General features: G+C 37.5%; 2 protein-coding genes across 3 annotated transcripts; one reads left to right on the forward strand and one right to left on the reverse strand.

Moving 5' to 3' along the window:
- Window positions 1-940: 940 nt before the first annotated feature.
- LOC112561696 (ras-related protein Rab-40C-like) lies at window positions 941-12,553 on the reverse strand. Its single transcript, XM_025234352.1, has 6 exons — window positions 12,196-12,553; window positions 11,405-11,465; window positions 10,207-10,267; window positions 8,218-8,295; window positions 7,661-7,883; window positions 941-7,131 (listed from the first exon to the last, which is right to left on the reverse strand). Exons 1-6 carry the CDS (start codon window positions 12,365-12,367, stop codon window positions 6,893-6,895), a joined length of 834 nt encoding a protein of 277 aa, XP_025090137.1. The 5' UTR covers window positions 12,368-12,553; the 3' UTR covers window positions 941-6,892.
- Window positions 12,554-12,577: 24 nt separating this feature from the next.
- LOC112561397 lies at window positions 12,578-25,618 on the forward strand. 2 transcript variants are annotated; one of them, XM_025233913.1, is made up of 11 exons: window positions 12,578-12,648; window positions 12,887-13,058; window positions 14,470-14,555; window positions 15,078-15,137; window positions 15,594-17,764; window positions 18,179-18,343; window positions 18,564-18,742; window positions 19,055-19,282; window positions 19,402-19,492; window positions 21,575-21,702; window positions 24,394-25,618. In XM_025233913.1, the coding sequence occupies exons 5-11, from the start codon at window positions 16,625-16,627 to the stop codon at window positions 24,599-24,601; spliced, it is 2,139 nt and encodes a 712-aa protein (XP_025089698.1). In that variant the 5' UTR covers window positions 12,578-12,648; window positions 12,887-13,058; window positions 14,470-14,555; window positions 15,078-15,137; window positions 15,594-16,624; the 3' UTR covers window positions 24,602-25,618. The 2 variants fall into 2 exon arrangements, with proteins under 2 accessions (XP_025089698.1, XP_025089784.1); XM_025233999.1 differs by lacking the exon at window positions 12,578-12,648 and adding an exon at window positions 12,731-12,749.
- The last annotated feature ends 46 nt before the right edge of the window (window positions 25,619-25,664 follow it).

Raw genomic sequence — 25,664 nt, forward strand, 5'->3', positions numbered from 1 at the left:
AAATCGTAATTTACGAGTGAAGAACTCCGATAGCAGCAGTCTCTGAAGTCAGTGTAACGCAGGGGTGGCCAAAGTTTGCTGGATGGTCTCTATTCTGAGCTCTATTTTTGTGTTAGAATGTTAGAGACGGCCGACTTCTAACGCAGTGATACTTGGTAAATTAAATTTCAATCAAACTAGCCTAGGTTGAATAAAAATATTTAAAACAAGTGCATGTCAGATTTTGGCGGTCCAAAGACATCCGCGGGCCGTAGTTTTCCCACCAAAGGTTTAGGGCATTTGCTTCGAGTCCACAATTACCAAATACATGTACATTTTTTGTGTGGTCGTTGTGAAAACAAAACTCTCTACTCTTGTAACCGTTTAGGGGAGTTAACTACATCACACTTCATTCTTAACCAGACTTTTCTCCCTTTACTCATCCACTGCTTGTGACACATCGCTATGGTTAGCATCTTCTACTGCCACACCTCTTGCTAAACGCAGTGAAGCTTCTAGAGCTGGCATGGTCGTCTTGATCACATAACACATTCTGCTTATTGAAGGAGGCATAATCGAGGGGAAATACGATAACGCCACCAGCCCTGAAGACGGTTGTTTAAAACTGTAATGTTCACCTAGGATTGTCCATACCCTTCTATAAAGCATTACCATGCCCCTCCTCCCCTCACTGTGACAAGGGTTGCCATGTATGTACAGCATATTTCATCACTTTCCTTATGCTGTATACAGATAAGTATTCAAGTAATTTGGTAGTAAACTGCACCAACTGTTGAGAGAAAACAGGTCATCAGGGACCCCATCCCACTTTGTGTCTATCACACACAGCAGTTCCCTGACTTGGCTAAAAAGATATTTACACCCTTCCTGCAGCTAAAATTTTCAAGCAATAAAGAATACCTCTTGCTTCTCTCTCTCTCACACACACACACACACACGATTTCCATTTTCCCATCTGTTCATTTTATTGCTGATCAACTGTCTTCTTCACCTGAATGTGCTCAGCTGTGTACAGTCTTAAATACAGCTACAATGTTGGTGAACAGTGTTCCCACATACACCAAACATAGAAACCAAAAATACTGACCATCATTAACATTCAAAAAACACAATATTCATAATGTACATTTCAACACTGACAACAAACTGAACTTCACCATCAACTATTCATAAAGAGGAAATAGTCTTCATTTTACACTCACATTGCACCACTTAGATTACATGCTTTCAGTCGGACCTGTATTGACAAAATCAGACAAGGATGCAAGCTAGTTTTTACTTAAGAAATCCAGACTAGGGAAAAAACAGATTCAAAGAAAAAAAAAAAAAACCTGCTGAAAACCTTACCATGCTACTGCTTGATGAAGTCACAATAAAAGGAGAATTTCTGAGAATATATCACGGAAGATACTTAGAGCACTAACATCAGAAGATTAAAACATACAGCAACATACACGAGAAAACTTTTTACATTCTAAATACTTTGGCATGTAAACAAAATGTGGAAAAGCAACATACCCCAAAATTTTCAGAGCATGTATAAATAGTTTACTGTTCTAAGAGGAAAGAGACAGAGGATTCAATCTTTCCTCTACAACACCTGTCCATAAAAACTATGGTTGTGAATAATATATGAAAGAATATTCTGCTCTATGAGCGAGTCAGTGAAAGAGTTATCTATGTGTTCCATCATTTCTTTGAAACAGATTATTCTACAAGTAACAGCCAATAGTATTTGAACCTGGAAACTACTTCAGATGACAACCAGACAGACTAAATCAAATAAATCTCAATGTACATCACTCTTCAAATCAAATCCCCTATTCCATTCTGATTTTCTCCCTTTCTACGAATTGGTCAAATACTAGAAGTATTATGAATTTCCCAAGTCTAATCCTATTAAAGAAAAATGTACGTCCTATAATAATGATGAAACAATAAACTTGCATACAGCAATAAGAAACAAAATTAATTTTTGGAACCTGTTCATTAAAAAAGATGGCAGACTAGTTGGGTAGACTAAGTTCAAAACAAATACATAAAACTGTTTCACACATACATGCAAAAGGAAAAGGGAGAAAACATGTAAATCTACGTCTTCCACTTTCCATTGTCACTGCTCCAATACCTTACAAAACAAGAACTGGTGTTGTTTCAAAATCCAGTTTACTTGGTGTGCACAGAAACTGAAGCAGAACCTAACATTATCCCTAAATGAAACCTTGTTCATCTAAACTGAACATGGAAAGTGTATCACTGTAACAGCTGAAATATAAACCTGACACCAGCATTATTTACATCTGTTAAAACCATGCAGGAAACGATCAGAAGTCTGTAGGCAATGCCAGATTCAATATCAAGATATTTGTTAAGAATGGAATGACACAGGAAAGATGGGAGCATATAGTAGCAGGTTATCTTTTCCAGGCATTCTCTTTCTCTCTTGCACACACACATGCAAGCAGTGCACCAGAGAAAAGACATAATAATAGGAACAAATGGCATTGTGGGAAGTTACTGAGAAAACCTAGGGAAATATCATTGAAACACAACATCTGGTATACCCAATATTATTAAGTTTTAAGATGGCTGCGTTTTCTCTAAAAAGTACAAAAATCTAGAATGAGAAATTAACATCTTGATGGTACATTGACATAGAACAGCTATCACCTTAAGACACAACACAGTGTATGGTACAAACATTTTTAGGTATTTTTAGATATGTTCAAATTACTAATCACATGCTGGAACCAAAAGAACTTTGCAAATAATTTGCTCTGGTTGATAACATGAGCATAGAAGCCCAGCAAGTCATCCCCTTTGTCTTATGGCACAAGCAAACTAGGCAGGGAGGGTGAGGTGTCTTGCTGCAAATCAATGTCATTATCAATCAGAAACATTTTTCACACACAAAAAATTTCATGTGTTAAAAAAAAAGGCAGAAGAAGCAGTGGAATTATTAGAACATTTAAGGATATCATGAAGATATGATTTCAAGATTTCCTAGGCTATGAATGCAGATGCACACACATTTGCATGCAAGTAAATGACAAACCCAGATATTTGTGCGCATCACACAAACCACTTGTGTGTCAATGAATGACAAGCCAGATGTTTGTGTGCATCTTCTGCACAAACCATTGTGTTTCAGAGCTAGTTATGTAATGTTTCTAATATACAACTACTCATATTTTGTGTTACTTCTGCAATAGTAAATATTAAGGGTTTAATAGTAAGTGTTTAAATGAAAAATAGCTTCTTTGACAGGGTAACTGCTTTAGTCACCATGAAACATCCAACTACTATCTTACAACTAGTCACCTCAGCCTTCATCCACCTGACACAAATTTTATCACAGGTAAATAAAAACAAAGAAAAACAAATCATTTATGCTCACAAAGCATTCCAAATCTATGATGTGCAAGATTTCTTTACATACTGTGATGCTCTTAACAAAAACAAAAGGTATGAAAAGATTCATTTCTCAGAAAAAAAATTTGCACGAAGTTGTAGGCATACAGTACACTGATATATTTTTATAGGTTTCACTGACATTTCAAATGGATATTATAAATAATTGGAGTATTCTATTTAAACAAAAGAATTTTACAACAGAGTATTAGATATATCATTAAAATAAAAACTAACAACAGCAAAATCTGGTCAATTCTTGGACTGTAACTATATTTAATCTGTGAATCTAGCATAAGCCCTGCATTGCACTTAACCTTTCCAAATGTACTTCCCCCATCATCTGGACTCCATCATACCTGTGATATCAATAATTTCCTGGTCTTTAAAACTGAAATAATGTAATAGCATAAATAACATTATCTGAGACTTGGTAGGTGGGATATACTTGTTATAGAGGTATGAACACAACATTGCAGTCCCAACTTTTCTTCTACATTAATTTTGCCTTTTCACCATCGTAGCTAACATCAGAAACAGCATCTCTCTCAAAACGCTTGACAAACCCCCGAAATGTGGTAGCTGAGAACGACTCCCCCTTTTGTTTGTTTGTTTTTTTTAATGTCAAATGACCCAGAAAGAAGATAAAGGTAATAAGCTTGTAATTAGGACTCAATATGCTATGCATCTTTCACAATATATTCAAGTATTGCTATATACTGCTTGATGATTGTGTGAAGACAATTATTGGTGAAATTTGCACTTCATGGCCTGAGATTGCAATTTTTAAAATCTGCTTTCATGCCCTCATTTATGTAGATTTACTAAAATAAGACAATGCTAAATGCACACCCCTAAAATAAAAGCCAAAGGATACTTGCTTTGCGCATCTCCCAATTTCTTTATCTTACAAGCCAGTTTTACAGTATATTCAACCCTTACCAAAATTACCACATACAATTAAACTGTAATTATTTTAAAATGTGATAAAAAAATTGAAAGGGATGTAACTAAACTTTCTCGCCTTTGTTTCTTGAACAATATTAGGATCAATATTAAAAAAAAAAAATACTATCAAACTCAATGTTGCACTTGATATTACACATAGGTATATTTAACTCAACAGAAGAATGTTTCAAATTTCGACACAGCATATGACTGAAAAAAAACGATTGCCCTTTTAGCAAGTAAGCAGATAAACTCCAAGCACACTCATCTGAGAGACCCCTGTGGAAGCTGCCTAGAGGATGCAGATTCTGGGTGATAAGCATTTAAATGTCATATATAAAGTGGATGTAACATACAGTTTAAAGCCTGGTTAAGAACATGCTAGTGCATAATAAAGGTTCACAAGATCAGGACTAGGGCGAACCAGCACAAAGCTATATAAAAGCCTTATACAAAGCACCATGAACAGGAAATATGAAGGAAAGATTCAAAACTGCCAAACGGCTGAAACAGCTATTTAAACTCCTACTTTCTGCAAAATTCATCATTCAATTAAAAAAACAACAACATATTTTAGAGGGCTATTGTTCGTACTGTCTTTTTATAAAAAGTATTTTTTTCCCCTACCATCCACCAACTTCAATACCAAGACTAAAGACGTCTATGCATCTACTGCTTGCTCATTAAAGAATGAATATTCACAGGCAATGCATAAACAGACAAAAGCATCTTCCCCATCCCCCTATCGGATTGCACACTCCCTTATTTCACTAAAATCATTCAGCTACAAACAACTTAACATGGAGAGCAATAGGTGCCATTCAGGTACATAACATTTAGGCACAAGATGAAATATATTCATCTCTGCCCACATATTTAATATGTAACTGGAGTACATTTCTTCTTCTAGCTTGTTAGCAAACTATAAACTGCATCCTAGTTTTGATAGCAAAGGGAAGAAGCACAATAAATACCCTTCATGGAACACAAAACCTAAAAGCACAGTTGCCAGCAGGAATCCCTTCTTGCAGCAGTCAAGTGGCACAAGCTGTGACCTCACACGACACCATTTTTACACCTTGGAGTGGGGTCAATGTCAAGGTGAACGGAGGAAGAACTGGATGCAAACATGAAGGAATGTGCTGGTTGTTCCACACAGGACCTGCTCACCACTGATTAAGACAGGCCTGAATGATTGTCAGCTGCAGCATCTAGCCAGCTGTTTTCTCTGACAACCAGCACAACTGATACCAGTTATAGGATGAATGAATAAAATAAATGCCTCCTACATTCAAAAAAGATGAAATATGATTAACTCTGCTAATGTACATACGCACTCATAAACATATCATAACATAAACTGACATCAATGCTGTATAAGAGAAAATGTAGATTAATTTTTACTATACATTGTTTTCTGCTACTATGAAAGCCCAGCATTTTAACCACACTCATTTTGATAAAGCAAGAAGAAAGGACAACTCAAACAGAAACCTGCACAAATTTACTCACTCACCCTTAGCTTTACCTGAACACAAGGAGGCTACTTAAAAAAATTCTGCAACGTCTTGGTCAATAAAAGCTAACCAAAACACCTACAAAGTAATTTGCTTGGATATCTCTTCTTTCCTAAAACATTGCAAACCTTTACCACTAAGTTTTTGGTATAAACGGTATTTTAGCTGGTATTCGCTGGTGATGTGATTACTGCAATCTCTCTTACAAAGCAAGAGGGGAACTATGAGAAACTGGGGTAAGGACGTTGCACTGTACTTTAAAAAAATGTTAATGAAGACTTCCAACATCCAACAAATGAACATAAGATTCCAAGCTTATCAGCTGCTACAAAAGTCATGGAAAGTTGACACAATATCTGCGGGAGAATGTCTTTGTTCCCACAGCATGAAAACTTCATTCTGTGCAAAAGAAATCCCATGGTGACTGCTTTGCTCACACTCACTGTTGTTAATGTTCTATGTCTGCATGGCACAACAAGCTTCTGTTTTGGCAACAAATCAGCACTCGGAGGGAAATAAACCTGTTTTCATTTTCATTTTCTTCAGCCATGCTTAAAATCTTTGTGTGTCCAAGGAAAAGCACCAAAATACTGTATAATTCCCCTTTTCAGGAGGATAGCAAATGAACCCTAATCACTGCTGTGCACTTAACATGAAAAAGAAGACACAAAGACAGGATATAAAGCTGCCTTCCTTACAGCTCCACCCCTATACACTTCTGCTGGCATTTACTGCCTTTCCTTGAGAAAGGCAAGAAAATGGTTTTGTTGAGAATCCATCCTTACCTCCTCAAAGCTTCCTTCTTCTGAAGCTGAAATATTTCTCTACTGGCAAAGGAGTTTAATATAACACAACCTTTCTCTTGCAGATTCCATCTCAATGGCCCCTCCATGAACAGCACTGGAGGAAGTAGAGTGGGGGGGGGGGGAAATTACAAGCAAACAGACTCTTCCTTCCTACAAACACCCTTCCCACTCGTCGCTACATGTTTTTCTAAGCACAAATCAGCTGACTCGCTAGCTAATAACACAACTCTTTCGGCAGTTCATCGGAGGTGAATCTTGTGGGTTAAGATACTTCGCCTTTTTGTGCTTGTCTCGGTGCATAAAGCTGAGCATGCGAGCTCTTGTCTTGTTTGTCAGAGCGTAGGACTTAAGGTGGGACTTGAGTGCCGGTGGAAGGGGAAGGTGATCTATCCCATATATTGTTGTCTGGGACACGATGGTGCGGCAAGCTAGCTCCTGCAAGCTCAGCACTGCAAGCAAAAAGAACAGAATATAGAGTAAGAACTTTCTGGCCCTTCTCAAACCCTATTGCTCCTTTTATTTGGCTATTTCACTAAACAGAAAATGCAGCAACTTTTAAATAAATATCAACCAACCTAGAATCAAACCTCACATCAACCTGAAACACCCACCATAACCATTCAAAGACTGTTAAAAACAAAATGTATCCAAATCAATGTGTAAGAAAATTTGCTTACAACTCCAGCTGCCTCTTCCCCACACATGTCAAACAGCAAAAAGAAAAGCCTAAATGTTTTTTCCAGCAATTGCTGATGTTCGATAGAATTTTGCTGCTATCATTTTTGGCTACCATCTCTTTATCCAAATTTGAAAAAAACAAAAAACAAAACTGCTGGTCAATATTAACCTTAAAAAAATCCCAAATCTTGAAGAAGTTAGAAGAAATTAAATATCTTAAAGCAAAGTACAGGATTAACAAGGCCTAGTTTTTAATTCTTCATGGTACTGCACATTAATATTGACCTGGGCATCACTCACCTCTGTTATGACCCCAGGCTCGACTCATGCCATTTCTTTTAAGTGCCAGACGAGAAAGCTCTGCAAATGACTCTGTGACATTGAAGTCACATAAAGGACTGACTTCAAAAAATGCCATGTCATTCTTTAATGCATACACTTCAGCATAGGACTCGCTGATTTGACGACGGAAGGCTAGGTGTAGGCGATTCCCCACAAGTATTTTTGGTACTCCGGGTGCATGCTGCAGTTTAGAAAAGCAGAAAATAACAAACAATTTTAACTACTGATAATGTAATGAATCAAATTATGAATTATTAACATTTATGGGGCGGAAAAAGGTACGCTGAAAGATAGATGAGGACGCAACACATACTTTCACAGACAAATTGAAAAATAAAAATGGATTTCTACAAATTTTTGCAGGATAACATGCCAAGTAACAAAGTATACTCATACAAATATAAAATTATGATCATGTATGCTTGCTATTGGTTTTACTAAAATAACTCAGATGTACAAAATAATACATATCACAACAATGTAAGCAACATATCAAATAACATAGAAAAGATAACCTCATTAACTTCCTTGATCCAGCGATCAATGCCGTCAAAGGACCATTTGTTGGTGATGTCATACACTAGAAGAATACCCTGAATCACAAAAATAAGACTTAAATGAGCTTCAGATTGGTCTTGTTCAAAGAAATGTGACGAAGTCTGGGATTCAAGATTATTATCAGTGTTTCACAGGAAGCACACACAGAACAGGTTAGGGGTAAGTGGCAAAGGGAGGGAACAGGGTGACAAACAAATGACCATGTGACCATCACTTGACTATACATTCCAATGAACTATTCCAAGGTACAGCTAATTAGTACTCTTTTGCCTGTCTTTGAAGTCAAGGACAAAAAAACCCGAAGAGGCAGAGGAGACAAATATGTATAAAGCAAGCAAACAATTCAATACCTCGAGGGAATGCCGTAAACACAAAAATACACATTCAATTTGGATGGCTGATTTTTTTAACTTAAAGGACTTTCTTCACCATCCTGAAAATTTCTGAGGAAATGACATGACCACTGCTGCAAAAATAGCTGTAATAAGGAAAAATATTCTGAGGGAATGTTGACAGCAACTGCTTACAATGTTTACTTCCAAATTTGTGGATGGATACTTCCTTGTCCAATTCTATAAGAGTCTATAAACTCTCAACTCATTTGCTATGGATTCTTTACTGTCTCCTCCCCTTTTTATTTTTCTGATCTCGTCTGTCCACACTCCTGCTCGAAACCTATGTTCATTTGACAGTGCATTCTATCCATTCCTCCTACAAAGACAGTCACGTATGGACAATGTATGTTCTCCTGTTTTTAATATGGTCATGCACATAGACCACCACTTCCATATACACACAGCCACCTATGCATGTGCAATGTCTCATTCCTACACACACACACATATGCAGGACTGAGTGGTGGTGGTGGTGCGAAGAGAGAGCTAGGTTTCACTTAATGGAGCAGCTGAGTAACAGCAATCAGTCAAAAATGTGGGCAAAAATCCAAATCTGAGAATTCTATTTCTCTGCAAGTCAAGTGGCTGCAGCATACATTATCAGGGCTCTGACCAGCTCCTAATTAAATGGCCTCTGACATATTTACTGCTTGCCTCCCACAAGATAAGTACCAAAAATATCTACTCCTGCACAAGCTAGATATCCCTCCTGGCTGTTTATCTGTAAATGAACAATGAATTGTGGTTCCTGTGACAAGTGCTCAGCTTTAGTGAACACTTACTTTGCTCAACTCCAACCTGTGGGCATCTCTAAATCAGTTATGCTAGATTTATATATTAATTGTCTTTCATTCAAAATAATATCAGTAAACAAACAGCAGGTTATGGTGACCTTTTTTGTCATCATGTTAAAATTTAAGGTGGGTGGGGTGGGGGAGAAACTGATGAAAAATACATGTGATAGCAGGCTTATTTTCACCAGCCCCCAAATGCAAGCAGAAAATTATAAAATTAATTCCAAAGTACACATTCACTACTAAAACTGGCTTTTATTACACACCCCACAACCCTTCCAACATGCGCGCACACAACACACACATCTATGCTATTGCTTTCTGGACAGTGTTATTTCAGTCTCCTAGTTCCCACTTAGAGGACTCACATTATGACTAATGTAACACCTTGGAACACTCACTTATTAATTAGTTTACCACAAAAATCATTCATATAAAAGTAATTAAACATGTTTCACAGAAAATCTATTATGGCTAATAATTTTAAAAAGACAAAAGAATGTAAAATAACAGTAGAACAGAATAAAAGACTGCATGCATCTCCAGCTTTTGCTTACTCAAGGAATTACACAAAGGTTCCATTTGCATCAGAAAAATCAATGCATGATTACAATCAATCTTTAGTGTTTTAGTGCCATGATAAATCAAACCAAATATATAAAGTGCCTGCTATGGTTATTTTGGAAACAGAGTGCTATTGAGAGTGGAATTTGTTTGTATTTTCAAGAGACTAGAGATATTATTTTGATATTGTTACCTGGGCTCCTCTTGAGTATGATCTCAAGATGGTGCAGAATCTGCCTTGACCAGAAGTGTCCCTGTTTACCATGGAAAATACAATAGAAAATATGGCATGAAATCATTAGCTATGACATTTATTACTGCTGACCACAATACAAAGATATACTAACAGCATTTCCAGCATATCAAACACATGAAGTCTGCTAAAATAAAGTCTACAATCCATGTTAAACTTACAAAAGCATAATGCACAAAGCATCTCTATACCAGAGTAGAAATGTGTATAACTCATGAAAGACAGATTCAAATCACATGAAGAAAATTAGTCAAAGGTATCTTAAAACCTAAATAGTTTGGCATGGGAAAGAGGTGGAATTTGAAAGGAGATATCTGAAAACTGAAAAAGAGTGTAGGTCACAGTTCCATCTCATAAGACACTGTATAAGGACCTAAATCTATCAAAACTAATATTTCGCCATTGCGTGTTATTAAATGTCATTTGTAATTAAAATAGTTTCTTGACATCAGGGATCCAGGATCACAATAATATTAATACATGTGCATTGGTGTGATAATTATTTTTGAAACTGATTGCTAAAAACTTCGAAAACATGTAAGAAGTTCTAAAAATACCCAGCAGTTTTAACTGAGAGTGTGAGTGCAGAAACCCTTCCACACTTTTATTGGGGCTTAAACCCCCTCCCATTTAATGGAAATGCTTCGAGTCTAATCTCTGCAAGACTTCTACATCTATCATAGAATACTGTTTGTGTGTATTAATGTGTGCTTTGCAGAGCTGATGACATAAAAACCATCCACAAGTGAATGAAAAAAAAAAAGAATTCTCTCACAAGTACATGTTAGGTGCTAGTAAACATTAGGCAGTAAAATTCTAGCAGAATACCCAGTAACTCATCTTAGATATGGCTTCTAAGCTCTTTTATCAGTCTGTTATATCATGCTCTTTGTCACCATATCAAAAGAAACCTGATGCATCATGCAACCTAGTGGCTAGGGTTAAAATAAGCAGTCAGGGTTTCCCATCTATATAATACAGGGAGTTTATAAGAATCCAAGTTAAAACTGTTGGGGGTTTTAGGCCCCCACATTCCCTCTGAAAGTGAGCATCTCATTCAAATAAAATAAAAAGACAAAAATATAACTTTATTATCAGGAAACTTTAATTGTTCACAACTTTTAGATTTATTACTTACCATAACTGAAGTTTTACTCTTTTTCCATCAAGAAGAATGGTTGTTGTCTTATAGTCAATGCCTACAACAAATAATGAGCTAAAGATCCTTTTTTTTTTAATGTGTCATTTTAACTTGAAAGATGGCTACTACTATATACACAGCAATAATTATCTATATATATATATAAATCAAAGTCATAAATCACAATGTTAAATTTCTATAACAGATCAAGAACAAAGTGAGATTTTATAGAAGACTCCTACATTATTAAGTGCACAATATAATAAAATATTTATAAATAGGAATCAAACAAGAAGTCCTCATGACACCATGACACTTTTTATAAACTGGATAAAAAAGCAGATGGATTTAGTTCTAGGGATAGGGTTATATGTTGGATTAGAGTTAGGGTTTGGGTTAGTTATTGGGTTTAGGATTATGGTTTACTTCACTTTTAGGGTATTTGTCATGGTATCCACAACAATCTATTTCAATGAGTCGTAAGCAAAAGCAAAGCTGTTCCACAAATATGTTTAAAGTACTCTAAACAACTCCACAATAACCCCCAACGTATACTTTACTAGAGGAAACCTCTCACTTCTGGATAATGAGAGTATTACAAGTCATATATTTGTGTTTTTGTCCAAAGACTATTTGCAAACAATGCGAGTTGCCAAAAATAAGCCTTGTAAATATAGTCAATACAAATACCTACATTGTTTCGTAGTAACTAGATGGAAAAATATTTTCATTATTTTGATTAATCTTATTCGTATTGTTCGTGTTTCCTGTGATAATAGTGTACATACCACTGCTCGAGTAACCGTAGGGAGATTCTGATGCACCATCTTCCATTCCAGACAAAAGTTCCTCTTTACCTACATCGCTGTCTCCGACAAGGAGAAATTTGAGCAAATAATCATACTGCTTTGAACTCGGAGCTGTCCGCGGCGATTGTGGAGAGCTGCTTGTTTCACACATCGTGATTGGAAAACATTTCGCAGTCTTATACTCCACGAAATTAGAAACCAGTCGTTGTACCTTCTCTACGTATGTAAATAAATCAGACTAGTAGTCTGTTGAGAAATAGGTGGCTTCACTGCTGTAAACATGTTTTGTTTTCTCTTTGGAATCAAAGCTCCGTTTCTCGCTTCCAATCAAGGAGAAAATGCGCATGGCGGAAGTTCTGAACAGGTTTACAGCGCATGCGTACTAGGCATGGCGGCAGTTATCAATCGTCTTCTGCAGAGTTAACTCAAACTGTGATAATATTTCTTCTTCCATATTTGCTGTCTTAGTATTAATGTTTCATTTTTTAGAGAAAGCATTTGATTAATTGCTTTCGATTTTCTTGAACAGCTCAGTACGAGACATTTTGTCGTCCGATTCATTTTACTATTCCTATAAAGTGGTTACTTGATACTAGCTGCACTTATACACGAATACGGGAGCTAATTACAATAACAGTATTTTATTCGAAGCATAATCGTTTCATTACAGGGAATTCAAAAAGAAATGCAAGACAAGCAAATTGAAATAGACGATACGCAAGAATTCACACACCTAACAGACTCGATCAGGAGTGGGCAGGAGAGCCACTACAACTCCGTCAGCGAAGTGACAGTAACAATGAACAAATCTTTATTTATGAGGATATCAGAATACGCAAAAGGTATGCTTTTTAACGTCTAGCCTTCTGGCTAATTAGTAGAAATAAAAACATTACATAAATTCAGAACAAGGTAATACAAACATAGAGCAATTATGATATGTACAACGGTGATGTTGATATCTGAATTGATATAGGTTGTTTTATTATTGGCTAGGACACTAGCACCATGTGGTACATGTTAATTTTGTCGGTATGATTAAGCTGGGTAGGACACATCTGTAGGTAATCAAAGGGTTTGGACAAGATTTTGTTGGAGTCCCACTTTGAACTTGTACAGACGGGATGCTATTCTTTGGAGATCAGAGGGAAGGTTGTTCCAAAGAACACTGCCAGAATATTGTAGGCTTCTCTTGAATAGGTCAATTCTCTGTATGGGGATATTGAGTTTGAGAGACCTTCTTATTATTTTGATGGAGAAAATAGTATAAGGTGACCAGACGTTTCGGGGGCGAAAGCGGGACACGTGCCGATGATGGTGTCGTCACCGTCAAAGAACGCCGAAAAAAGTGATTTTTAAAGACAACCGGGACATTAGATGGACTTGCCAGAAAGCCAGAAAGCGGGACATTGGGCTTCCCGCCCGATGAGCAGGCGGGACACGAGGTCAAAAGCGGGACTGTCCCGCCTAAAGCGGGATGTCTGGTCACCTTATAGTAGAAAGTCTAGGGGGCATTTTGTCTATTAGCATTTTAAAGATGAACATTAATTTCGTTAAATTTTAGTCTGGTTAGTAGTGGTAGGACCCTAGAATAGGAAATCAAGTTGCTGTATATTTTATTTGAGTAACACCACTCACTGAGTCCCATAGGGTGAAAGTATCATCAGTGGTTCACAATATAGACTGTATGGAAAGTGTTTAATTTTTGAGAGGATAAAGGTTTTCTATACTATAGCTTTGCTGATGGTTAGGATATGTTGGGACCATGACAAATTGCTGCCATTAGTAACACCTAGAATTTTATGGCTTTGGACTTCTGATGCTTGTTGGGTACTTAGATAGATTTTAGGAAATGGGGCGTTGTGTTGTTATAAGTTAAGGTTACCAGAACTTTTTTAGTAAAAAAAGTAAAAATAAGAATGGAGAAATGATACAAATAAAGAGATTAAACCAGGGTATGTGTTTGGCATGTACCAAGATAACTTGTGGGCCATTTATTCCAGATGAACATATTTAACTTAAAAGACAATGGTGTTCACAACAGTCATATGTCTGTTCTACATTTAACATTGTAAATTCTTCTAAAATGTTGTGATTAAAAAAAAATTAAGCCCTAGTATAATTAAGAATGAGTGGAGTGGAGAGGAGTGTGTGTGTGCGTGCACGTGCAACACATAGGAATGTACAAAAGTTCAATGTATGTATGTGTGAGGTATATAAATTTTCATGAACCACTAGATTTCCTTGTTTTAGGGTCAAGAGATTGAAGGCACAGAGAAAAAGCTGCAGCAGTAGTCAATATACTCTGTATTCAACAACAGACCATGGAGAAGCAGGAAGTGAGGTTATTTTTAAAATAATTTTAAGCCATCAAATCTGCTGGACCTATTTTAAGTTTTGTAAAATGCCAATAATATTTGAAGATAGTGAATTATTTAAATCTGTATTTCCAGTATACTGGTATATTGGTACACTTTACACATGAAGTTGATCTTTATTAAATATAAATAATTTTTTTTTTTAAACTTACAGTGCACATTGCATTGTTCAAAACAAGAAAAGACTGAAAATTAATGAAATAGTAAGATTATAATTAGACACAATCTTATATCTTAAATAAGTATTTTATCAAGCTGACAAAATGAGATATGGAATTCAGTGCGGTCCTTGAATAAATTGATAATCACTTAGACCTGGGTATAATAAACTTAGAAATAATTAACTAGATATCATAGAGGTTTGTGAAAATGGTCCAAAAAATGTTAAATGGGGTAATTTATATGCTACACTTACAGTTTTTAAAATATGGTTAGCTGAATCTAATTTAATCAAAAAAACATTTTATTTATATCTTCTACCAGATATTGCAAAGACTGCACCAGATGAAAAAAGAATTGTACAGAAAGCAATACAAGCTTGAGGTATGGTTCCTAATAAACTTGTGCTTTTGCAGGAATTTTTTGCACTTTTTTGTGTCTGCTTCCCATCTCTACCCTTTCTGTTATTATCATCTTGGCCAGGTTATCACATCTGATATTGCTGGATAAAAGACATATTAATTCTTAAGCCATCTTCTCTTCTATAAATGAACTGAAAATTGTAAATTGTGTTGTTTAACTGCACTGACTGAATGGTTATAAACTTGTTTAAAATGTGCAGTAATATTTTTCGTGATTTTAATAATCATTGCATGCAGTGTATGTTAAAGTAGTCCACTATTGGTGCCCATTTGCACATGTTGGTCTTCTGTTTTGTCATTATGTTGTCCATAAACTCCAGTGATATCATTCGTAGTAATATTGTGTAGATTGACTGTTTTAGGGTTTTATTTTTGTTTTGCATGCTGGCACATCTATGTGGTCATTTGCCATTTTCAGAAATCAAAAAGAGCAGCCAAGGTGAGAGCACACGTCAAGAAGAAAATTCAAGAACAAAACTTGTTGTATGAAAATAATGATGCCTTATGCTTGGTCAGCCCAGAAAATCACTGCAAACAAGGTCAGTGTGAAAATATCGATGAGAGAGTACTTGAACAGTGCAGTGTGCTAAAACCCACAGAGAGGAAAAAGCTCTTTATCAATGGGGAAACATGTTTGTTAAGTCCAAATGGATGTCATAGGAGCGATGAGTTGATAAAAATAATAGGAGCGGACAACTATCTAGCCAAGATTGGTAACAACAGCAAACGTGTGAGGCATATGCACCACCTGAGTGCTGGCAGTAGAGCTGGTGCTACAGAACTGATACAGAAAACATCTGATGACCTGGGGTGTTTTAAGAGGTTATGCACTGTAGAAACTATTGCTGAAAATTCTCAAAATGTGTCTGAGCAAAGCATACAAGACCAGAGTGTGACTAGTGAAACTCACACAAAGATGCCCTTGTCAGGGCTGCTGTGCTCAACACAGAATGCACAGTATAAGGCTTGTGAAAATGTAGACGATTTGCTAGCCATCACACCAGTGTTTCAAAATACAGCAAACTCTGACATTATTTCTCAGCCATTATTGGAAAATAATATTGCTGGGCTTGATACAAACCAGGAATCTTTTAGTCTGGACTTATATCCTAAGGTAGTCAGAGAAAGTCAAAACACTTCTGTTGATCATTCAGATTCAACACTTTTGTCTGGCAAACAGGACTTTTCTGGAATCAGTATTCAGACAGCTTCATCTGTGAATAAATTTTAACATTGAAACCGAAATGTGAAAATAAAAAAGGCACGGTATGTTGTGCCAGTGCTATTGAAAAGCTAGGAGTATGTGATAAGTGTTACAAAAAAGATTTCAGCTTAGAGCAGCAGAGTACTATTAAAATTGAGGGCACAGAAGTGGTAGAATGTCTGTCACTATCATCAGATGCTTCTAGAGATTCTGAAAAAGATGTATTTTTAAAAGATGATCATGCCATGCTGGAGCCAGACAAACAGCTCCAATCACAGGAAGAAGGCAGATTTTCAGAATACACTGAGCTGGATGTCATTCCTTTTTCACAGATTGAACTAGCAGAAGACTTTCTATCAGAGGGCACTGCCAGTTTGCAAGGGCAAAATCACAGCCAAAAAGGTTTCAGAAAAAGAAATTCCATGGTTCTAATCAAGCGTAGGTCCCCTCGTCTCTCTTCCACTCACTTCAGAGCCACGAGTCTGGCAAGTGGAGGAAGAAGTACTTCTGCAGCATGCTCTGGTTTGAATTCCTGTGTGTCCAGACAGGGGCTGGAGAAAATCAGTTTCTATGTTAGCTCTAAAAGGAAAAGAACAAAGACTGCCCTGTTATTATCGTCTTTGTTTCAGTTCTTTATTGATGAAGCAAAAAGAAACCAGTCATTCAGGGAATTTGAGCTACCCAGAGACTTGGTGGAGCAGGTTCTTAATCATGAGCATTCTGAAAAAGATATTTCAAAAGAAATGCAGAAAAACTATCCTAAATATGTAGGTGAGTTCAATCAGTGTGTTGATATGATATCAGAGACAGAACTTGATTCTGTCATTCAAAGTGAAGTATATGCTGAGGTATTTGGTAATACAAATGTATTGCTAGGCAACAGTGAAATAGAGGATGCAGAGCAAAGTGAGAGTCAAACAGAATCATTGAAACTCAAAAGTGACCAAGAAAGAAATTTTTGTACAGAGAATGATGCACACTCATTGTCAAATCCACACTATGACAATGCATCACCAGTAATATCAAAACTTTTTAAAGTGAAAAATATATCAGACATTCATAGTAAAAAGTCTGTACCAGGCCAGGACAAAGTGACCTCTGCAAATCAGATTAAGTCCTCTTCCCGAAAGCAACTCTTTCATGAAGTGTCTTCTCAGAACTTCCTCAAAACTTCACCCTGCCTCTTTGGCACCCAGTCAAACAGTGGGGACAGCATGAAGGATTCACCACAGCCCATGGTTGTGCCAGACATTTCTAAGGCCAAAGGTCCACAGGCAGCCAGCACTGAGGCCCAGCTTCTGTTCACACCTAGGACAATGCATACTGATGAAAACTATTCACGCCTTGATGGCTCCTCATGGATTACATTTGCTGGATGTGCAGAGGTGAGCAATAGTTAAATTATTTCTGTGTTGGCAGTAGGCTTACCTGCCAGGAAAGATAAATACCAATTCATGGAGATGCGAAAGTTCAGTTTCCTTTTCAGTATTTTTTTTTTAATACATGCAAATGAAGCAGATGTGTAGGTTGAGAGCTGAAGATCCTATTACTTTGGACAGTTAACTGCTTACAGTTCTTAGATGTCTTGCATTATGTTCACATGTATAAATTATTTTGTGAGCGAAAGAAAAATGTATGTTCTTGATTATGTCCGGTACAGACAATAAAGATTGATTGATTAGATGCAGGTAGAATAACAACACTTAGCCAGATGTGTATGCTACTATATTATTATTATAAATGCTTTCTTCATATATATTATGAAGCCTATTTTGCTTGAAGCTTAATGTCTCTTGCAGTCAGGGTGCAAAAAACGAATTGTGGCTTTGCTGAGAGGTATTATGGAGAATGCAGAGGGTGAAAAATCTCCATATCTTCTTAGTGTACAGCCCACATCTCTCACACTTTGGTCCTACCATGATGATGTGACATGGACTGCAGAACTTCACTGGTATTTGCCACCGGTATGTGCCACTGTTTGTAAATGTCATGGTGTGTATATGTTTTATGCACATATTTACATATGAATGTAACTTTATGCTTATATCTATATGGGAATGCTTACATATATCCATACATGATTGCTGTATGCTTGCATGTGTCCCAACCATTTCAGTAGGGGTGGTGAGTCAGGAGACAAGAGGGGATTGTTGTTAACACTTAAATCTGAATGAAATGTAACAGGAACATGAAGCACTGAATGCTTGCAACGTCAGTGATGCTGGCCAGAGGCTGGTGGCTGCTGCCTGGGGATCAAGTTTCCATTCTTCGAGATTGTTCCTCACTGTCTTTATCTTCCACTGGAACACCCATCAAACACTTCGTTTCAATCTCAGACTTCCTTTAACTGTGTGTCCTTTAAGGTATTTGCCCTTACTCATCCGTCTCCTCCCCTACATCATTTCTTTTTTTATTTGTTTACATGACTTGCTTTTTAGAGCTTTTACTGCAGCCTAAAATGAATTCTCATAGTTCATTTATGTGTGGAGGACTGCTGTATGGCACAGCATTTATTATACAGAGCAGCAGCATAGAGGAAGACAGATTTTGAGAGAGTAGGCAGATACGTCATTTCTTCAAATAGGATTAGGAAATGTACATCTGCAATGTAAAGAGTGTGTGGACATAGATTTTGAAATCTTGCATGAAATGACTTTGATCCTTTTTGTGCCCAGACTGTTCTGTCATGGCTTGCCCAAAGTAGACCAGAGTACACTTGTGGTTTTTTCCATCGACAAGACATACAGCAGAGGAAGGAAGTATGTGTTGAACACAGATTCTAGTAACATCGACACTCAGTCAGAGATGGAAGTGATTGGCTGCCAACTTTTGGATGTGCAGCTGGTCCAGGGTCTATCTGAAGCAGTGGCAGGACTTTCCTCGGACAATAAAATCTTACTGTGGTTGGTTGAGGATTTTTAACATTTTATTTTTGATTGCTTTATTTTTCATGCTATAAAAATTTTGAATGGTATCTCCATTTCTTCCTGTCTAACCAGCAGGGGTTTATTTTACTGTGCAGGAATCATGTGACTGGTGTACTCATCATCTCACTTAACTTGGAAAGTCCTCTGCCAATGTTTTCAAGAATGTTCACTTGTTTTTCTCACCAAGTAAGCATTTATATCAGAAATGATAGTGAAACGTGATACATGGACCTGTTAAGATCTGTTTAGACTAAACCCTGCCTAATGATAGGTTTACTTTAAAAAATGTGTTTACTTTTATGGGTATCTTTAAGTGTAATGCAAATGATAGTGGATGTAGTTGCATCTGAGTATGTAGGTGAGATTAATTTTTGTCAAGTAAATGGCAGCCATCAAGACTTCTCATCTTGAATTCTAAGTTCATTCTTCTAGTTTTCTTAAACATTTTAAGACAAGACAGATACTCAACAGGTGAAAGGTCATCTATCTTCAAAATAGCTGCAGCGTAGATATTCCTTTATTAACAGTCATGCTGTTTCCAACTAGTCATTGGTTGATGACGCCCTGTTTATAGGGCTGGCTGTTGTGATTTAGCTAATGACTGGGCATAAAATACCAATTCCCACCCTCCCACATCTTCTCTCCTTGCTGATGGCACAGCTGTATGCCATATGCCACAACTCTATCAAAAGGCTGGAATGGTGTAGCATAGATGTGAAGTCTTGAGTGATCTGTAGCAAACTGACAAGATGGAAGCTCCGCCTTTTTGTCTCCTTTGCTCTCTCTCCTGTACCATCCTCCATTAGAGTGAGGACCCATACCATCTTCTTCACCTCTTGTGCCTGCAGTTTGAGCTACATTATCTTGAATGACATGTCGCTGGACCATCATATATTTTTCACTCAGCTTATGCAGCTACTCATAAGATCTGTGCTAGCAGTCTTAACCTTGATGTTCAGGTAACAATGGTAATGGTTTGTTCACCAGTTCTTTCCAAACGTAATTATGGCAACCCTACACTTATTGGCTGTCCATGCTACATTATTGAACACAGAGTTTGGACCTCAGCTGCATATCTTCTCAAGTTAAAATAGCATAAGCAATTAGCATCTCTTCTCCATATGTTAACACTGGCTAACCCTGCATGATCTTTAAGGCTGAATTGATTGCAATATTGTGATGTAATAGCTTCATCTATGGCTCCTCCAATCCTTTGTGTACCTAATAAGCTTAGTCTATTTTCCATCAAGACACCTTCATTCCTTGGAAGACCAAACTATCCTACACCTGCCAAACATTTGCACCAAAAGGTTTAATAAGTGATCCTTTTCTTATGCTGGGCTTACACTATGGAGGTTGCTGTCATTTTTAGTTTGAACTATTCAGCCTGTTTTAAAAGGATATTAATAATTTCCTTTTTGGGGAAATATTTTGCATTAACTCTGTTTTGTAGTCTTGTGTTATCCATGTTAAAATATGTATGCTCTGTGTGTATGCATGTGCATGCTTTTTTAATAAGAGAGAGTTAATCTACACCCTTCCACATTCAGATCCTTGTAACATGAGAGCCTGGCTACATGCTGGCTGCATTTTATAATCATCCTTATTATAAAGGTTTGATCCAGCACTTAACTCTCACTATAAGGCGCCCTCAGTTTCAAAAATGCAAGACTGAACTCTGCCCACTATATAGTAATACTCAGTTTGTATTTAAACTTTACATTTAAAGTTATTTTATTATTTTAGAAGTACTTTAATTAAAAATTGATGTAATTGTACTCAAGTAACATAAAAAATAATATGGCTGTAAAACAAAGAGGAAGATGACACAAAGGACTGCAAGGTTTCCCCTCTTTTCACTTTTAGAACTGTGAACACGTTGGTTTTGAGTGGCTCTTTGATTTTTGTTTCAAATCTAGTCCAAAATGTCCGATTATTTTGTGGAACATTTCATTAGCCTTTAGTCAACTTCAGAAAAAAGAAAGGTAAAATGAGTATGCATGTACAAGTACTGTAGGTAGCTGAGTGGAGTGTTTAGTCAGATGTATGTACTTTCAACAATACACAAGTGTGCTTGCATAGAGACAGATACACAGTCATAGCCATAATTTTGTAAGTGCGTTGTAGATATATAATGTATTAGTGTAGTGGTTGTAAATGTATGATCCACAGTTGCATTTTTTTTCTTTATCTGCTGATAATATTGACCACAAAGCAAAAAAGAAAAAAAAAATGCTGTGAATGCAAACATGATTTTCCTTCTGTTAGGGTTTTCTGCTTCTGCACATGCAAGCTATTGATGCCTATGAACTCTGTCTTGTTGGCATCAACCCAATGAAGTCAACAGGAAAAGTTCTTCAAGTATTCCATCATTCAGACCATCAAGAACGATTAAGGTAAAAAAGAGCCTGGCCTTATATATATTTTTTTTTGCAATGTACCACCCCAAATAGCTGCTCTTATAGATTCGCTATAGTTAAAGATCTGCTTAACTGTACTTTTACCTGGTTTTGAAACCAGCTTGTTCTTCTGCTAGCAGTTCCTCTGTGGTGGTGCAGATGCATTTCTGTATGATCTTTAGCATGATTTTGCTTGGATTGATAAGCATTACGGTTCTGTAGTTCTGACACTGTCTGCTGTTTCCTTTTATTTGGGAGGGGTATGATAAGTGATTGCGCTCATTTACTGGGCCATTCTTTGCGTTCCCAGACTCTTTGGCACAGAACAATGAGGGTCATTGTAGTTTTTTTCCCCACATTGTTTGAGCAGTTCAACTGGCACATTATCAATGTCTAGCGACTTTCCTCCTTTCAAACTGTGTTTAGCGCTTTCGACCTCTTTCGAGGTTTGCATGTTGACTGCCTCTAGTCTATTTTGAAAGATGTTGATGTCAGTCTTCAGCTGTTGTACAAGTACTCAGTCCATCGGTTGAGTAAAGCATTGTTTTCTGTGACAAGATGGCCATTACTGTCCTCAGTGACTGAGGTCTTGTGCTGATCTGTCTTAGCATGGGTCCTTAGTAGTTATACAGCCTTTTTGCTGTTACCTAATGCCGTCCCATCCTCTGTGCCCCAGCATTGCCTCTTGATCCAGTTTTCCCTACCTGCCTTCATCTCTTTTTTTGATGGCACAGTTCAGTTCTTTGTATTTGTAAGCTGCTTTGAGTTTGCTTTCCTTTTCTCTCTTCAGGGCCCTCTTTTGGTCACTGAGATCTAGAATGTCATTTGTAACCCATGGTTGTTTGTTATTCCTTTGTCGCCCTAGAACCTCCTGGGCTGTTGACAGTGGCATCTCTTTGATGTTTCCAGTAGGGGTGCCTACATCACATTCCACTGGGTTCAGTGCAGCAAATTTTCCTCCAATTGTGTCCTTGAAGAACTTCTGCAATGTTTGTTTCTTGCAGCTTCTCCGAATCAAACCAAATTTGGGGGGGGGGGTGTCTGAGAGTTGCTTTGCCTTCTGCTGCAGGTTTATTAGAACCATGTCATGGTCGCTACCTATCTCAGCAACCGGGTACGTCCTCATATTGGCCTTGTTGATGCTGGATTTGAAGCATCTCGGCAGAAGGATATAGTCAATTTGATGATGGACCAATCTGTTTGGTGAATGCCACATGCCCATCCTTGGTTTCTAGTGGTTGCCTAAGGTGTTGGTGAAGGTGGTCATTGGTTCTGTATAAATTTTAGGAGTCTGATGCCCCTTTCATTGGTTTCACCAAGGCCGAATTCGCCCACTGTTCCTGTCCAATGCTGTTAGGTGTCTGGGCTGACCTTGGCATTCCAGTTACTGAGTGCAATGAGGATGTCATGTTTTGAGAAACTTCCTTCACAACTTTGTCTAGTTGTTGGTAAAACTTCTCCACTTCATTGTCTCCATGCATGGAAGTCAGAGTGTATACTGGTACAATGGTGACATTGTGGAGCTTAGCTGCCACATATGGAAATCAGCCTGCTGGATATGGGTGCACAGCTGATGAAGGCTTCGGCCACCTTGCTGTGCTTGATGATGCCCACACCATACTCATGCCTGGTGTCCTGCTCACTGTATCAGTTTGTGGCCATCGTCTGTTGTAGTTTCCCCAAATCCTGCCCATCTGACTTCTGGCAGTCCCGCTGGTACCGTTTTAGCTCATAGGTGAGTTGTACTTTGCCGCACTGGTGTAACGTGTACATTCCATGTGCCAATGGATGTTCCCTCTCTGTTTGATTTCCGCATTTCTTTCAGTAGCACACTTTTTGCTGTCCCTTTGCTGGAGCCTACCAATAGGGAGCATGGTCGATGTTGATCAGGGTCTTGATTCATCCAGCATGTTGTCTTTTCTGCAGCATATATCCATGGCCATACACTTAGAAGCATCCATCTCCTCTCCAAGTCAACCACAGTCGGTGGGTCAGTCTGGTCATGAACATGTAGGCACTGGGCCCTGGCCAGTATTTACATTGTGAATAGTCTTGCGACTGATGGTGCATTTGCATCGAGATTTTCTGTAGGGGTTTACACCCTTAGTCTTTATCTTTCTCAAGGATTTACCCCCAAGGCAGCTGGGACTAGGATTATAGAAAAAAAAACTGCAAGTAAGGGAACATCTGTGTTGACCACTTCCCTTCCCAGCTGATGCACACAAAAAAAAAAAATGGCAGTGGCCACGACCACATGGCCTTTGAAACTAGCCAATCAGGGCATCAAAATGTCAAGTTTATGGTCTTATGGAATTCTATCTCAAAGTGATTGTAAAACACAAAATATATCAGTAGATAGAATGGAATCCATCAGATGTCAGCACTGGAATGTGAATACTATTCTTGGGAATTGGGGAAAAAACTCATCACAGATCTGTTCAAAGCAAATTCACCTCTTGGAGACATTAACATTCTAATATTAGTGGTTCATTATTTTTTTTGTTTTGCTTTGTTTTCTCTTATTGTAACTGCTGAAGTAATGAGAGTATTTTTTTAGTGGTATATATGCAGGTATGATCCAATATTTCCAACTCACTCTATGAAAGGTCATCTTCAATCTGCTGATAGTTATGAAAGAACAACCAATGCCCTTTGAAAATATTAGCTGGATATGTGTCTTGTGTGCAGTTCATTGACGGTGCATGAAAACTTGGTTCTGGCAGCAACAGGGTGCGGCAAGATATATGTTTGGGATGCCGTTTCTGCAACACATTTGGCTGCCATCACAAATTCACATGGATGCATCACGTGTATAAACATAATACCCATAAAAAACAATCTGTGTCTGGCTTCTGGCCATTCAGCAGGTTGCATTCATTTGTATCATCTGGCATAGATAGATTTCTTATCTCGGTGATGTGTTGATGTGACACCCATCGAAATACAGCTTTGGTACATTTCAGGGAGAAGGACACCTTAACATTTTTTCACAAAGGAAATGGATCTTTGAAAGTGGTCATATACAGGAAAATAAAAATAACATTCTGTGATCTTGAGTTAATATTCCGTTTGATTTGTAAAACATTTTTAAATCAATTTGATGTGTTTGTAACATTGCACATCATTTGCATTAAGTGTATTGTTGATTTCATTTAAATCAAGTTTTATTAGAAATTATGTTGTGCGTTGTCAGACAGCTTAAATGTGTTGGAATTAATCTTGGGCATTAGAAACAGACAAATACTGCTGGTGAATAAAATTGTGACAATGTCTATCTTTATCAGTCTTGTATATTTTCTACTTGTAGGTCTGAAAACTCAATGTCACATTTGGAAACAAAACTGGAGTACAGAATAAATTTAATATATCCTTCCCATATGTTCTCTATAATGCTTACCTGATTACCCTTGAATTACCCATCAATACTACACCACAGACAGACAAGGACACAAAAGCAAACACAAAATCTCCAGAAAAACTCATCACTCAGCACAAAACATCTGGGGCTGTACAACGCCTACTTATGCTCTTAGTGCTTGAGACAAGAAAGAGACATGGACAATAAATGAAGGAAAGGAATGATGAACAATAAAAGACAAATATAGAAAACACAAAGCTAAAAAGAACAGTGTCACGATTCAGCAGAGGAAGACTAGTGTGCAAGTAGCAATAAACAGAAAGGGGAGGGTTTGAAAAAAGGAGTAGCAATCTGTAGACTGTTCTTAGGAGTAACGCTCAATATTAAGTAGCACACCTGACAAGTCTAAAATTTTGTGTTGAAAATTCTCCTTGGGAACTTCCTACTCCCTTGAGCAGCAAAGAGGAATAGGCTGATTGGACTAGCCGATGGTATGGCCACAATGTTTAGCCATGTAAAGTGGATCTGGCTATGCTGTTTTCCCAGATGAGAACAGTTTACTTAGGGTAGCATAGTCCATTCTATGGTTTGTTGTCTTTGC

Source organism: Pomacea canaliculata, linkage group LG1 (genome assembly GCF_003073045.1).
Source record: "Pomacea canaliculata isolate SZHN2017 linkage group LG1, ASM307304v1, whole genome shotgun sequence".
Classification (NCBI taxonomy): Eukaryota; Metazoa; Mollusca; class Gastropoda; order Architaenioglossa; family Ampullariidae; genus Pomacea; species Pomacea canaliculata.